General features: G+C 36.9%; 2 protein-coding genes across 2 annotated transcripts in view; one reads left to right on the top strand and one right to left on the bottom strand.

Moving 5' to 3' along the window:
• Nucleotides 1–1,259: 1,259 nt before the first annotated feature.
• Nucleotides 1,260–15,145, top strand: RMC1 (regulator of MON1-CCZ1). Its single transcript, XM_072411315.1, has 20 exons — nt 1,260–1,573; nt 4,476–4,552; nt 5,470–5,554; nt 5,783–5,839; nt 6,901–6,987; nt 7,100–7,240; nt 7,854–7,954; nt 8,051–8,140; nt 8,517–8,622; nt 8,708–8,819; nt 9,025–9,069; nt 9,431–9,484; nt 9,689–9,817; nt 9,901–10,007; nt 10,959–11,078; nt 11,210–11,287; nt 11,756–11,860; nt 13,187–13,255; nt 13,547–13,772; nt 14,996–15,145. The coding sequence occupies exons 1-20, from the start codon at nt 1,472–1,474 to the stop codon at nt 15,073–15,075; spliced, it is 1,971 nt and encodes a 656-aa protein (XP_072267416.1). The 5' UTR covers nt 1,260–1,471; the 3' UTR covers nt 15,076–15,145.
• The window catches only part of NPC1 (NPC intracellular cholesterol transporter 1), a 41,654-nt gene continuing 39,875 nt past the window's right edge, over nt 14,551–16,329 (bottom strand). The window contains exon 25 of the mRNA XM_072411313.1: nt 14,551–15,605. Within this exon, the coding sequence (XP_072267414.1) occupies nt 15,523–15,605 (83 nt within the window). The 3' untranslated portion in view covers nt 14,551–15,522. The remainder of the gene's footprint in view (nt 15,606–16,329) is intronic.

Raw genomic sequence — 16,329 nt, 5'->3', positions numbered from 1 at the left:
GGTCTGGTTTCAATATCAAGGGAACCCATGCAATTTTTTTTCCTGGTTAAAAAATTTTTTTTTTCACATTTTTTTGCCTGAAAAATTTGTGACAAAGTATTAGATGTGTGTAAATATAGGGGTTGTGTGCAATGTTACATTTTTTGGATCTGTGCAATAAAGGTAAAGAAAAATATTAAATTAGTCTATTTTAGCAAAGTTTTCTTTAGGAACCTATTCTTAAAAAGGGAAGTATGTTGGGTAATATTGAGTTGTGACATACAATTATCAGATGTCCCTTGTCTGTCCAATATATTATAATAGAACATCTAAAGAACAGAAGATGATTGACGGGTTACCTTAAAGATGCATTGGTTATATATTTAGTGTTACTGGATGGGTTTCACATTACTCCATTGCATCCCAGGCTTTGGCCACACCCTTCCCATGCCCCGCCCACTGTTTAATTTCCCTTTTTTGGCATGTTCAAACCTTGGGACGTATACTTAGGCAAGATGTTTACTTTTATAGGTAGAAAAGTAAATATACCTCAAAGAAGGTAAATATTTTTATAATACTAATAATATTTTAAGAAGGATGTTTTGAATACTTAATCTACATATATACAGTAGTAAGCTATTACTATAGAGATTTATTATAACCAACAAAATGGCCGACTTCCTGGGGGCACAGATTGTATGGAAAGACTGTATAAGGCGTGGTCTTCAGTCACATGACTCGCTGTCTACAGGATAAAATATTTTTCGATCTAAGACAGCCATGTTATGTGAGTCCAGGGTTAAGCTAATGGTTCACTAGCGCCCGGCTACAATACAATGGCAGCGCGTTCCAGCACTTCACTTCTGTACTGTGCACGTGACATGACAACCTGCGCTCACTCCCGAGCCCATCATATATCCACGCCCACCTCATCACCCTAACCCCGCCCACCTCATCCCCCACCAGCTTGGTTTAAAGTTTAACTCTTTGTGGTCAGCGATAGAAATGTTTTTTGTGACTTGTACCTATCACCCCTCCTGTCTGGAAGAGGAACGCAATTTGTTTCGCCTCTCTTTAACCCTTATATCGCCTTTGTGCGAACTGTATAAAAATGTCATTATTAACACCAAATCTCTAGTGCACAGGAGAAGGAGGTGGAGGGTCAGATGAAGATGAGGGCGGGGGTCAGACATGGGAATGGGCGGAGCTAGATGGATATGTGGGCGGGGTCATGTGTTTGTTCTGTGCTCGTGAGCGCGCGCGGATCTTCCTGTTACATGCGCCGTACAGGAGAACAGTGCAGGAACGCGCTCATGCTCGTGCACACTGATGGTGTTGGGGTTTGTGAGCTGCTGGGTTGGATTGTAGTGACAGCAATGGACGGAGATGTTGTATTATACTGATATCCTCAGCTGTAAATACTATATAGGCAGTCCTGGGGACACTGGACCGATACACCTCCCCTACCACAACTGACTGTACGTAAACAAGCATGGAGAAGGAAGAGTACTACCTGGAGCTAAATGACAGGCCAGTCCTGTTCGAGAAAGCTACAAATGTCAACAGTGTGTTCTTTGATGAGGCCAATAAACAGGTAACATTCTGTACTTATTTATATTGTGCTCTGTTTATATTAATGTTGTGCTGTATTTATAATAATGTTGTGCTGTATTTATATTGTGCTCTGTTTATATTAATGTTGTGCTGTATTTATAATAATGTTGTGCTGTATTTATATTGTGCTCTGTTTATATTAATGTTGTGCTGTATTTATAATAATGTTGTGCTGTATTTATATTGTGCTCTGTTTATAAATAATGTTGTGCTTTATTTATATTGTTGTGCTCTATATATATTGTGCTCTGTTTATATTAATATTGTGCTGTATTTATATGAATATTGTGCTCTGTTTATATTAATGTTGTGCTGTATTTATATTGTGCTCTGTTTATCTTAATGTTATTTTGTATTTATATAGTGCTGTACCTGTCTGCAGGTAAGTGTTCATTACCCCACATATACACCTGTGATCAGAGCGTTACACACCGTGGCAGAATCTGTGAAATATTGGCCTTTGCTTGGCTGATCATGCAGAAAACTTTCCTTCTATTTAGGAGGCAATTTATCATTCTATAATTGTGTGATCATGACATGATACCAGATTCACCCAGATGGGGCTGATCACAGTTTCTATACCCTTCAATATTCGGGCTGATAATACACACCAGTAAGGTACAGTACCAGACCGGTCACTTCTTGGTTCTGATCCAGCTCTATGTATAAATGGATAATTTACATGAATGACTTGCAGGATACCAAGCAATGGGGAAAGCGAAAGAACTGCCAATGCACCTACAAGAAAAGGTTGTTTTATTATATAAAAAAACACATCTAAAGTTTCCAAAATGCCTGTCTGTGTTAAAATGCTGAAAAGGGGAAATTTATGGCTTCTGTTGTTACCAAGCCACAGGACCAACCAAGATTTCAGCTGAAACTGCCAGGAAAATTTATCAAGATGCAAGAAAACCTCACCAGCCCCTTTCAGCTGAAACACTTCCCTACAAGTGGCTGCACAATAAGGAGGCACTTAAATAAAAATGGGCTACATGGTCAAGATGAAAGAAAAAAGCCTTACTGTGCCAGTATTGCAAAACTCTTACAATAAAACTTGCCACTTATACTTACCCTGCAAGTTTTGCAGTCCTTTGAAGTGTTAAGACCAAAATTGGAATTTGTGGTCACAACCAATAATACCATTTGGAGAGGATGCAACAAGGGCTATAATGAAAAGGACTTCATCCCTACTGTGAAGCATGGAGGTGGATCTCTCATAGTCTTTGTGGGGGTGGGGGGATACAGCAGCACAAATGACTTTATGGAAATTGATGGTAAGATGAATGTAGTATGTTACCAGAAAATAATGGAGGACAGCTTGCTTTTATCAGGCTGACATGGGACACATTTGGATCTTTCCTGGATATCATTGATGTACTTTAGGGAGATCTCAAATGTGTAGTTTATGCAAGACAACCCAAGAATTAATGGTAGCTGGAGGCCTTTTCCCAACGTTACCACCGGGGAAGATCTAAGGCTTCAACTATCACTGATTTATACTAAAGCAGGTAATATACAGGATTAAGAAATAAGGAGATAAGCAGAGACCATCCTATTATTTTGTTTATAGACAAGTTTTTTTTATGGTTGTTGTATTGTGTTTCCTTATTTTTTTATTTGCCTTACAGTGTATTTAGTTTCTAAAAAGTAAATGAATTGTATTTTACCTGATCACTCAAGTTTTCATTAAAGAATGATACACATCTTTAATTTGATCTAGAGGACACAATTAAATTACAGATTTACAAACAGTTATTTTAAATACATATTCAAATGTATTTTTTAAATAAAAGCAGTGTTTGTATCTGCACTTGATCTAATATTATCTTCTTGCAATAACTGTAAGAAAGAAGCGCTGGCAAAAGAAAGCAGATAGGTTATCTGGTCATTGTACTGCTTCTCCTTTCACTGCTCAGTCAGAGGCTGGGGTGGGTCCTGGGTGACCTGGGTCAGAGTTTATGGTTGTTGACCATCAGAATCTGGACATAATATGGTATTATTTCATTATATTTAATGGGCTTTTTATCTTCTTTTTATGTGTAGAGTTCTTCTTTAGTAGTTCTGTCTTTTATACACTTCTTGTCTTTTTCTTATGGTGCATGCAGAACCTCTATTTAGTCACATGATTTTTCTTAACAAGCACTTCCTTTTTTTTAATTTCCCATGTGATCTCCTCCTGACTATAGCAGCCATTGGCTTGTTTCTGTTGAATTCATTGACTCTCTGTGTATACAAACACAGCTATTGATGCACAGCACACACAGCTACAAAGATTTTTAAACTCTACTATATGCCTGAGGTTCATCTCTTCATTTTTTTTTCTTTGAGTATTTCTAATGTATGATTGAAATATTTTTTCCCAGTGCACACTTCCTGTGTATCAAAGTGTCTGGTTGGATTCACACATATGCACCACTTCAACAAATGTGTGTTTCTGAGCATGTTACTGTGCGCTGTGCTAGGACAGCTCCTTAAAAACAAACCTCCGTGCTCCATAATGTGTGCCAAAGTTACTTTGAGGTGTGAGGAGCATCGTGTGAGGATCATGTTGGACCACAGAATGTACTGGAGATGAGAAGGAAGGGTTTGGTTGTGTATCACAAAGATAACTAGACGAGGGCTGACAATACTCCACCACCAAACAAGCGGCGTGTTGTCAGCTCACAGTACAAATAGCTGCGTGCATTTCTAACAGATCAACAGGTAAACTCTGTACTTGCAGAATCACAGGTGTAAAACACAGGGAAATGTATTGCAGAAGTGTGCTGCTTATGTTGTTTTTGTTTTGCTTTTTTCTTTTCTTTAGTTCTATAATTCATAACCTTTTTTTAATTTAATGACCTGTTTGGGTATTTACACAAATTCATTTGTCTTCCCATAAGGTGTTTGCTGTGCGGTCTGGAGGAGCCACAGGGGTTGTGGTCAAAGGCCCAGAGGACAGAATTCCCATTTCTTTCCGGTAATAAAATTCATCTAGTTTTGTATAGTGCTTTGCAAATATTTCTTAATAAATGGTGATGAGGTACCAAAGGAAAACTGACTTTTTAATTATGACAATAGCAGTTTCCCAGCTTCATAGCTTTTATTTAATCTAAAAAGTTTTTCCTAAATTGGTGGCCAGTTTGAAAGAATGGCCCCTTTATCATGGCGAACAGAATACTACCTATATAGACAACTAAACGTTATTAGATTCATGCTGCTAGGTGGCGTGGGCCCCAAACTATTCAAATATCAAATGGAAAGTCAGTTCATGGAGCCCCTAGCAACCTTAGGAGAATTCCTAGGGATCTATGGAACCATGGTTGAGAATGACTGGTGTAGGGGTATGGGGTGGCTAAGAGGTTGGCACTTTGGCCTTTACAGCGCTAGGTCCCAGGTTCGAATCCCAGCCAGCACACTATCTGCATGGAGTTTGCAGGTTCTCCTCATGTTTGTGTGGGTTTGCTTCCTCCCATATTCCGAAAACATGCGGTTAGGTTAATTGGCTGCCCCCCCCCAAATATTGGCCTTATACTGTATTAATGACATATGACTATCTTAGGAACATTAGAATGTGAACCCCCTTTGAGGGACAGCTAGTGACATGACTATAGACTTGTCTTGACATGTACAGTGCTGTGTATTATGTCGGTGCTATATAAATATTGTGTAATAATATTAAATCCTCTCTGTGTGTTGCAATGTCACATAAGACACAACTCGTATAATATATGGGAGCTGTATACCTTGAGTTGGTGAGAATTCCCTCCCAAGGTTCCCCTATGTGTTGTTCCATGCCCTATATATAATTCAGAATGTTAACTTGCACATTGGGTAGTCTGCACCTGACTACAGACAGCCTATGTCTGCCATTATAACTGGATTTTTATTTTCTAGAATGGAAGACAAGGGAGAAGTGAAATGTATCAAATTCTCATTGGGAAACAAAATTCTAGCCGTGCAAAGAACAGCTAAATCTGTGGTGAGTAATTTGCTGATTTCTGTATAACAGTGGTCTGCAAATCTCATGTTTCCTTTTTTTCTTTTCCTTAGACTTAACATAAGTGAGGTCTCGGGAAATGATTATTCATTGTACGGTGTCAAAATAACTAAATTTAACTTTTGTTTAATATAATTATAATAGTCAATATAATTTATATATAATTTATATAATTTCATTGTATTCACTTTTTTGGTTTCTATTTATTAGGATTTTATCAACCTAATTCAAGATTATTCTCAGCTGGAATATTCACAAGAATGTAAGGTAAGGGCTCTGTATTGTGTTGTGCTTTTATGGATAATACACTTTAAATCATGGCCGGTATGTTGTAAATAATCTGCACCCTGGTTGGATAAATCTCAGAAACCAGGCAGCTTGCAGACCTCAAGATACTGACCTGCGTGATGATAAACATCTGCTTTAAACTGAAAGTTAAGCTTCAGTTATTTGTTTTGGGACAGCGCAGAGATGGGTTAGGACCTTTGGTATGTTTTATTCCTCTGAACAGATTATTATTATCATATTATATGTTACACAGTGCCTTACAGAGTTCATAGCCGTGATGCAAATCTAATGTCCCTGCCATAGTTTATATGTCCTTTGCATAGTAAAAACATCTGCAAGAAAATCCACAAACTACACCATGTGAGAATACACGAATTGTCTCCTGTATTAAGTGAAAAACTGTGCAGTGTGACAAAGGTGAATTAGCTGTACAGTGTTGTACAGCTAATTCAGTGTTGTGGACCGAGGACTAATTCAGTGTTGAGGACTAGCTGTACAGTGTTGTAGATATTTGGGTATTGATATGTATGTAATACCTGTAGTTTTACTTTAATCCTGTTACTCAGAAAATCTTTTTTTCCTTTTGTACCATAAAGTATGCAGATTTGTAGGTTTTGGGTATACATGCACCTAAAATATTTTTTCATCTGAGGTCAGTCTCCAGTGTAGACACCCAAAGAAGTAAAAGTCCTTCAAAAGGAAGTGTAATTGTTATGACATGCATTTCATAATTTACATGGATGATATGAAATCATTATTATTAAACAGGATTTATATAGCGCCAACATAATTACGCAGCACTTTTTGCTTTACTTTTTTTACCCTAAATTCATTCATGTCCAAATTTAGGGAATGACAGACATTTATAACTTTATCTATATCTTTATGTTTTCCATTATTGTATATGTCTTTATTTATTCCCTTCCTTTTGACTTGCCGGTACTTAAAGAATCTTTACCAATTATCTTTTTTTTTTTTTTTTTTATTGCTACTAAAAGAACACTTGTCATGGCTTCTAAACTGTTAACTTTCTTTTTAAGACAAAAAATGCAAAGATTTTGGGATTTTGCTGGACTAGTGCCACAGAGATTGTCTTCATAACCGACCAAGGAATTGAGTTTTATCAGGTATCTTGTTGGGAAAACAAATGACATCTATACTCATTTATTGTCTTTTTAATAAAAATAATTATGTAGTTTTTGTACTGGTTCTTCAATTGAAATTGTTCTATGTTTGCAGGTGCTTGCTGAAAAGCGGACATTAAAGTTCCTGAAGAGTCAGAGTATCAATGTGAACTGGTACATGTACTGTCCGGAGAGCAGCGTCATACTGCTGTCTACTGCCAATTTATGTAATGTGCTGCAGCCATTCCACTTCAGGGTAAGTTAGCACTTCAGAAGCTGAACACTAGCTAATGCAGAAACATAAGTGGTGGGTTAGGACCCCCAAGACCATTGTCATTCTTTTTATTTATTAGAAAGTATCACTTTGCCTATTACTCTCCTATTAAACCCCCAATACTCTCCTAGCATGTTTTCACACTACAAACTTTTTCTCCATTAAATCCTTTGGTAAATATCTGGACTTGCTGGGTAGGAAGGAGCAAGTTACCTACCCCTGTATTGCGGCAATAGAGTCTAGGCAGCCTGAATACTGTTAAATGGCAAGAGAACATTTTTAACTCTGTAACATCGGGGGGAAGTGTAGGCAATAATAAGCTGGAATTTTTGTTACAAGCCTAACACAGCAATCTTTTTTTTTTTTTTTTTTTTTTTTTTAATTTTCTTTTGGTCTTTATATAGACTAAGGCATTTTTTTAGGCTCTCTTATTTATCTTTGTAGTTATATCTACAGTTATATCTACTATTTATCTTGAAGTTATATCTTTGTCTGCTGCCCCCGATAGACTTGTGTACTCAGAAAAGGCCCTTCTAATATTTCTTGCATTTATATGGTTCTTCAACTAGTTTTTTTTTATTTTGTATCTCAACAGAGTGGAACATTGTCAAAGATGGCAAAGTTTGAAATTGAGCTACCAGTATCTTCCATAAAACCAGCAAAGATTTCTGAAAGAGACATTGCAATGGCAACAATGTAAGTGTTGCAGAAATAGGCAGGAGATTGAATTATCTGCATCTACCTTATTGTTATGATATTATTTTATTGTTCTGTCTTATCTTTTCTAATTAGATACGGGCAGCTTTATGTTCTGTTCTTGAGACATCACGCAAAAGCTTCCAGCAGCCCTGGAGCTGAGGTTGTCCTCTATCACCTTCCACGGTATAGAATTCAATTGTATTACTACTTTTTTTTTCCCTAATATATCTGAATAAAAAGTTTGATATGTGTTCGGTCACACTTAATCATGTGGTTCAAGTTCTTTAAATATCATTGAACAGATTGGAAGTAATCAAACTGTTTAAGCCCCCTTGAGCAGCCTGTCTGTTTCTGAATTTTAAAGAATGACTGTGGTCCGATTTAATGTGTTGAATTTATGTGGTGATCATCTGCTGTATCTTTGATTCTGATACATTTTTAATGTTAGGGAAAAACAGATAGAAAACAGCAGATGATCATCTATCGCCATTCACATGTATAAGCCTATTCTCCCTGCATCTTATCATGTTCTCCTTCCACTCTTACAATCTCTCTTCAGGGAAGGTTCATGCAAAAAGACGCACATTCTGAAACTGAACAGAACAGGGAAATTTGCACTTAATGTTGTAGACAACCTGGTAGTAGTTCATCACCAGGATACTGAGGTAAGAAGGCATGTAATATTGTATACCTATTACTTGTGTAATTATGTATTTCCAAGCCCTTTATTCATACTTTTTATGTTTGCAGACATCTGTGATCTTTGACATTCGCCTGCGAGGAGAGAGTGATGGCACAGTAGTCTTACACCAGCCAGTGCTGCCTGCCCGCTCTATACATCCCTATAATATCCCCTTGACAGGTATGTATTACTGTGGTCAGTGTGTGTTTTCTTTTTGTATAATGTTTGGCTGCTTGACGTCATTAAAAATGTGTATTATGATGGCAGCATTTTGATATTTTGTCCTGATAAACCAAAGTAACATTTAAAAAATTATAAACTAATAAAACATTTGAAAAACTATTTATTCCTTGATCAATATATTTGAGATGTTTTTTTTTCGCAGGTCCTGCAGCTGTGGCTGGACAGCTCCCAATTCCATGCAAACTCTGTATCCTTTCTATATTGATTTAAAGGCTGAGCCTATGCCACAAGGTTTGGATGAGGATCCCTGCAGATGGTCTCTGACATACATGTATTTATAGAGAGCATTTTAACGCTAAAACCTTGGTGTGGCAGAGATTGATTTTAAGTACACTGTGATTTATACTGCTTTCTGTAACTGTGTGCAGAAAAAAATGTAAACAAAATAACCTGTTTACAAAGTATTACAAACAACTTGACAGGACTGCAATCACAGTTTGCCTAAATATGTTGTCATCATTGCTACCTGTGCTATCCATTTTGTCTGTTAGGAAGCTGAAGTGTTATGTGGTTGCTCCAAATGGTGTTTTTGTTCCTTAGCTTAACAGATTCTTCTTCCTGGATTGTGTTTCAGCCAGATATTATAATCAGTGCCAGCGAAGGTAAGAGTTCTGGCTGTTTTGTTTTCTATGTCTGATATCTTTAGAGGTTAGGTGTGCATATCATTAGATTATGGTGGCAGTCTATTTGTATGTTATAAGAAGATAAATTTTAAAAGCAGAAGAACTTCTTGACAGTGATTCTTATATCTGTTCCCTTACACTTTTGAGGATTCCCTTTTTTTTTCTTCTCATGTCCATACATAGGTTACCTATGGTATCTCCGTATCAAACTGCAGCCTATTGTGCACATGCTCACAGACAAGGGCCGACTAATGGATTTTTTACTTCAGCGCAAAGACTGTAAAGCTGTAATTTTATCAGTTTGCTCACAGAGTAAGTACTGGCAAGAGGATATTATAACATATATTACCCAGCTTGTCAGCATGAACCTAAACAATATTATATGTGTTCTTCAGTGTTATCAGAAAAGGATAGGGCATCACTTCCAGTAATTGCTACAGTGTTCGACAAACTCAACTGTGAATATAAGAAGTACCTGGAGGCCGAGCACAGCTACACAGTGGTAAGATCTGCTATGTCTGTTCAGGGACCCATCACCCGTGTTCAATGAAGGCCTTTCCTGCATGTAACCATCAAAACATAAATTAAGCTTATTTTATAGGTGGACAGTTTAGCTGCTCTCACCTTCACTGTACTTCCTGCTGGGGCATAAAGATCTGGTGCAAATACTGTTCTTACTGTTTATATTTATATGATAATGCTTTGAGTCTTGATAGAATGTTTGGTTTTGATCATTGCTGCTCACACACACGAGCATTGTATTGTGGTAGGTAGAAGGGGTGTATATGCCTAGAAACACTACATTTATAACCAAACGACACTGTTGGTGTATCAGGGAAGCAAGGAAGTGCAGCCCAGGTAACATTAGGTACCTTTCTATATAGTGTTATTTTATATCAGTGAACTGTTGCCAAGTACAGAGTCCTGAGTTCACTAGCTGCATAGTTTTTCTTGGTCAATAACTACAGAAAGCCAGAGAGTGAGCATTTTCAGAACCAAGTCAGCAGTGTCTGCTTCTATATTCTGTCCAGCACAGGTTAAGACAGGAAAACACTGAATGATGTGTCATACAGATATATGGATTAAATATAAAAAATGAAATAGTATCTCCCATCCTGTTGTGTGATTCTTCCCCCACCTCCTAGATTGTAAGCTCTTCAGGGCAGGGTCCTCTCCTTCTGCCTGTATCTGTCTGTCAATTGCAACCCCTATTTAATGTACAGCACTGCTTAAAATTTCGTTGTTATATAAATCCTATTCATTATTATTAATAATCATAATAATATAGAAAACATACAATATATCTAATTTGAATGCTTGCCCAGATTGTGCATTGTAAGCTGATAGAATTGGGTGCAAAAAATAATTGTAGATATATTTGTATAAGTTGTACGGGTAGTACATATTGGAATGCTCTCATGTCCTGGGCCTGACTGTGTTCTGTGTGTTACAGGCAGTTGAGACCAGTCAAGGCAGAAGTAACGCTCTTGTAAAGAGACCTGTGCGGGGACAAGCTGTCATAGACCAGTCTGACATGTACACACATGTATTGTCTGTATTCACTGATCTGAAGGTAAGTCTGCTTGCTTTCCTATACACCGCACATGAAAACTTTTAGAATACTTAGTTGCAAAATTGGATGCAGATGATTGGCAGGGTGACTAAAATACATTTTTAGACTTTTCATTGATTTTGTTTTTTTAGGAGGCACCACATAAGTTCATCATTGCTGTCCTCATGGAGTATATCCGTTCTCTGAACCAGTTTCAAATCCCTGTACAGGTATGGTATGCATATATTTCTCCAGAATTTAAGATTTTGCTCTGGTAATGGTTTTCTCAGTGGAGGAGTTTCAGGAGGCATTACTTCTTGTGCTGTTTACTGGTATTTTCTACCTGTCAGAGCAAAATTATAAACTTGATGCTAGGTTAGAAGACCCCAACAAAGGCCATCTCATCACCTACCTAAACTAAGTTATTATAAAACTTGAAATGGAGATGTTATTGGACAGTTGCTTGCCTCAGTCCCCGCTATGAAACATGAAATAAAGGCAACCTCTTTAGCAGCCTTAAATAGTCTTACTGTAAAGGTTACAATATGTGTGAATAACAGGCATCCCTGTAAGGTATTTTGTTATACCAATAAAGAAAAATAAAAAATCCTGAACATGTCCAATACTGGTATTGTGTTTTTGTTGGTTATTAGATAACACTGTGCAAGTAACTAAATCCCATTTTCTTCCTCTTGCAGCACTACTTATATGAACTGGTAATAAAGACATTGGTACAGCACAACCTCTTCTATATGCTCCACCAGTTCCTTCAGTATCATGTGCTCAGTGACTCCAAACCTCTGGTATGTCATTCATGCATCTTTCCGAAGTGGAGAGACCATAGCTTGAGATCTGACCCAAGCAGTTAGCATTTTAAAGTCCACCTATTAAAACAAAACATACATTCCATGTGTTTTATATAATCATTGCATTTACTTTAGTTCCCTCTTTTTCTGAAAAAAGTACCTGTTAAGCTTGGACTTGGCTTACATTCATATTACAAATTCAGTGTTTTTATTTGTTACTAGAGTGTTAATGGACCCTTCACTTACATTGAATTGACTGACAGTAATTTAAAGCACATTTGTTCATGTCTAAAGAGCTTCTTTACACTTAGCACTCCAGTCCACATACAGGTTGAATTTGGGCATAATTTTCCTATTATTTGCAAACTATTTGGTAATTTACTGCTGTCAGAGAAATATTGAAAAGTGTTCACATTTTGGTCTTCAGTGACTGGACTTAAGGACCCCTTAAGTCTTATACAAATCCATGGGAATGCAAAAGCAGGTTAAATTTAGGGTGAATACATACATCTGTTGAGGAATTCCAAATTATATCAAACTAGTGTGAAAAGCAGATTGCATTTCACCTTCCACACATTTATTGTGTGTAGCCTCTGTGTTTCTCTCAACAGGTTTCCTAATAGTGGACCTTATGAGAGCTGCTATTGCTAAACTTCTTCTAAAGAATGCCAATTGCCTGGATATCAAGATAATCCTGAGCTGTATACTCATTCTTGGGTTGATTCAGAAGGTATTAAAGACAGAGGATCAGAACACCAACCAGGCAATATTTATTTTATTTCTAAAGAGTCAGAAATGGGAACTTGCATAATCATTCAGTGAAAGATCTTCAAGGTCACCCTGTTAACTGCAGGCCCAATAAGTAACACATCCTGTAAAAGCAAATGCTGTATTTTTGCCGGTGACACGTGTCTGCAACCTTTACCATTTTCTAAACCACTACAGGTATTGGATACTTCTGAATGTGTTACCGGTAATTAGCTGTTCCCCTGATTTGTACATCACTATAAGGCTTACAAACTGGTTGAAAAAAGACATTGTTTACTAAGAGGAGCAGGTGACATGTTAAATACCTGCACTAGCCAACAATTAGCAAAGTGATACAGTTTAAAGAGTCATGGTTGTCAGAAAGATAAGTTTATATGCTCTTATACAGAATGTGTTTGGTTTAGAATATGTGTGTCACTTAAAACAAACATAACCACTGTCACAATATAATGAGCTTTTTTATGGTCCGAACAGAGTGGGTAAGTCCTGGCTGTAATCAAGATATTCTTTCTTTGGAGAATAGGTCTGTATTCTCATTTTCTATTGTACTTCCAGGCCTGCCTGTTACTGTCTTTAGAAAGTGTCTATCCCCCAGCACACCAGCTCTCCCTCGACATGTTAAAGGTAATCATTGTTGCTTATAGAATATTGGCATCCAAATGGAGACTCTTAAAATGCTATCTAAATACCAATTTTTGGTTTTTGTAGACAGATAAATGACTACTTAAATTTATTTGGCGACACTACTGAATTTTTTTTCTTCACTTGGAAAATTTGATTTACATGGAATATAATATTCTTGGAAGCAAATGTGCAGAGAGAATTTGAATAAATTCTAACGGTGTAATAATATAGTAGTGTTAAATGTAGAAATGCTGCTGTAGCTGACTGCTTATGTCTATCTTATCTCTGCAGAGACTTTCCACAGCCAATGATGAGATTGTTGAAGTTTTATTATCTAAACATCAAGTTCTTGCCGCTCTGAGGTTTGTGAGAAGTATTGGCGGACATGACAGCATATCGGCTCGCAAGTTCTTGGATGCTGCAAAGCAGGCATCTGATGACATGCTTTTTTATACAGTCTTCAGATTCTTTGAGCAAAGAAACCAACGTCTTCGAGGAAACCCAAACTTTACTCCAGGTACAAGGGGCTTGAGCAGATATTGCAATGTGAAGACAGCTACTTTTATTAGAATGCCAGAATATAGGAATAAATGGTATACTTTGACGGTTACTGCTATTTCCAAGGTTATATCTAAGGAGTTGCTATACTATAATGGTTGATGCAAAAGACTTTTTTTTTTTTAATGGAAATACATGAAAATAAAGCTGGTATTGGCCACCCTCCATGGAATTTAAAGAAATGTAATCCATCCCCAACCTCTTTACTATTGCAGTGGTGCAACACATACTCCTCCTCAGTGAGCCTTCATACACTTGTATGGGGCTCTAGGTTAGTATGTGTACGGCAGTTGCTGAATATTGTTCATTGATCAGTCAGGAATGATTGCTATACAAGTGAGAGGAGGAGGTTCTCCTCCTTCCATAGGACAGGCACTGTGTACAGTGCTCATTCATCTTTTATGAATATGAGGCTAGAAGCAGTGGATATTTTAGTTTCTATAAAATGAATAATGTCTTTAAGTTAGAAATTCTGTGCATAGCAACATCTAGCAAAGATTTGTGATAAGACAATTGTAATTATTAGGCATACCATATGATTAGGAGTAAGTTATGTTGACCTTTGTCTCACATATTGTAGAGCTTAATTACAGGCCAATCAGATATCAGCCCATACTGCTCTGACATTGCAAAATGAATTGGTTACTGCTACTTTGTACCTGTGGTGTAAATAATTGCTCCTTTCATAATGCAGCAATGAAATGATGGTGTATAAATGACAAGGCTGAAACCAGGCATTAAGTTGACTTATTTAATTATAAAACTGTACAATTCAATTTTCATTTCCCTTACAAATGAAAAGTGGAAGAGACTGTGTACATCAAAGTTTTATAGCAGTGAACTCCTGCAACTCCTTTTGTGGATAGAATGGGAAGGAAAGTGTGGTCACTAGAATGGGAAACAAGTAGAACTAGTTACCTGGGGGACAGGAAGCAATAAAAACAATTTATTAATAATCTAAGTAAGGAGACAGACCATTTTTTTAATGGCTCGTATGGGGAAGAATTCCTTCCCATTTCCCATCTCAGTGATACTTAAGGGGAAATCTCAGGCAAAGTACAACCAGAGCATCTAACCTTCAACACTTTATCCAAACTTAAGGATTAACAGATACTCAGCATTAAAACACTACTGCAAGAGCAGGTTTACTTATCCTTCTTCCTCATATTTTCTTCTTTGCAGGAGAACACTGCGAGGAACATGTGACCTTCTTCAGACAGCAGTTTGGTGAACAAGCAATGCTGAAGATTAGCTCTGCTTAGACTGCATATAAAAAAATTGTACAAATGTATTATATTAAGAATAAAGTCCATGCAGATTCTGCTTATAAAACGTGAACTCCTTTCTTTCTTCATTCAGCTCATATATTCTCTAATATAAAAAGTAATGTATTAGCAAATTAGTTATTAAAATATATTTGCCTTTATGATAAAACATGACTCCGTCAGAAATAAAGGAGCTGGGGAACTTGCATTGGTTCTGCATTTAGAAAACACATTAAGGTTTGCCCATAAATTAAAAAGATTGTAAAGAACAAAAAAACAAAACTTTCCCAATAAAATGTAACTTCTATATACATGGTGGAAGTAATTGCTTATAACACTGCTGTCAGAGTCCTTTCCTGAGATTGCAAACTGCAGTGAGGGTGGTGCTGGATGGGTCTGTATCTCTCCTCCAGGGGGGCTCCATATATATTGTACACAGTCACCTTAGTGGACAAGAAGGCGTTCTTGTTCTGTGCCTCTTATTCTTTCTCGTGCTGCTTGAACCTTGGCTTTGTTCACTTGTGGCCCTGGGGAAATAAAGATTTATATTGGTGTCAGAAATACACAATCCTCATCATGATAGCACATAAAGCATTTTTTTCCTTTTTGGTAAAGGGGTTGGAAGAACGTAAGTAAAAATTACATAATAAAGGCAAAGACAGTGAAAATATTTTGCTGTAGTAGAATGGACTTTTGTGTGTGCAAACTAACTTTATTTAAGTTGTCTTTTACAAGGGGAATGGAACACTCATTTGGCAAATTCAGTTTGTTCCAGTGTTGTCTAATTGAATGTAATTAGAATATGTTAACCATGACACATTATTGTATGACTTCCTTTAGCAAATATAAGCAGTACTGAATGCAACATATTCTAAGAACAGTCAAATACTTTAAGAACATACCATCTTAAAAAAACAAATCCGCTTCTGGAGATAGATGGCTATGAAGACCACCAAGTCTTCATAGGGAAGTGTTTCTTTTTTGTGTGGTTACCAGTACAGAAAGGTAAATTCCCCACTAAGTACCTAGTACCGGCTATATTCATTCCCTACTCAATTCCATGTAGTGAAAAACAGGAAATAATACATTTCACTTAGGCAAACTAAGAATTTGTAAAAAGTCAGTGAACTATTTTTAGATGACTCCATCCACTAAAACCTTTATTTTTTGGTAGATCGTGGACTGTTGAGGCAAAAACATTAGAATGGGGGAAAGGATTTTTTGCATACATAACTACTGGATAGATTTCCT

The sequence above is a fragment of the Pyxicephalus adspersus genome, chromosome 5, assembly GCF_032062135.1.
Source record: "Pyxicephalus adspersus chromosome 5, UCB_Pads_2.0, whole genome shotgun sequence".
Lineage (NCBI taxonomy): Eukaryota > Metazoa > Chordata > Amphibia > Anura > Pyxicephalidae > Pyxicephalus > Pyxicephalus adspersus.
This window is presented reverse-complemented; position numbering and strand designations above follow the sequence as displayed.

Excerpts from the sequence above, each read along its gene's own strand:
- RMC1 (XM_072411315.1), top strand. The coding sequence starts at position 1,472 with ATGGAGAAGGAAGAGTACTACCTGGAGCTAAATGACAGGCCAGTCCTG. Across the intron at positions 8,141-8,516 it reads GTCCTCTATCACCTTCCACG|GGAAGGTTCATGCAAAAAGA; the intron begins GTATAGAATTCA and ends ATCTCTCTTCAG. Across the intron at positions 13,773-14,995 it reads AAACCCAAACTTTACTCCAG|GAGAACACTGCGAGGAACAT; the intron begins GTACAAGGGGCT and ends TCTTCTTTGCAG.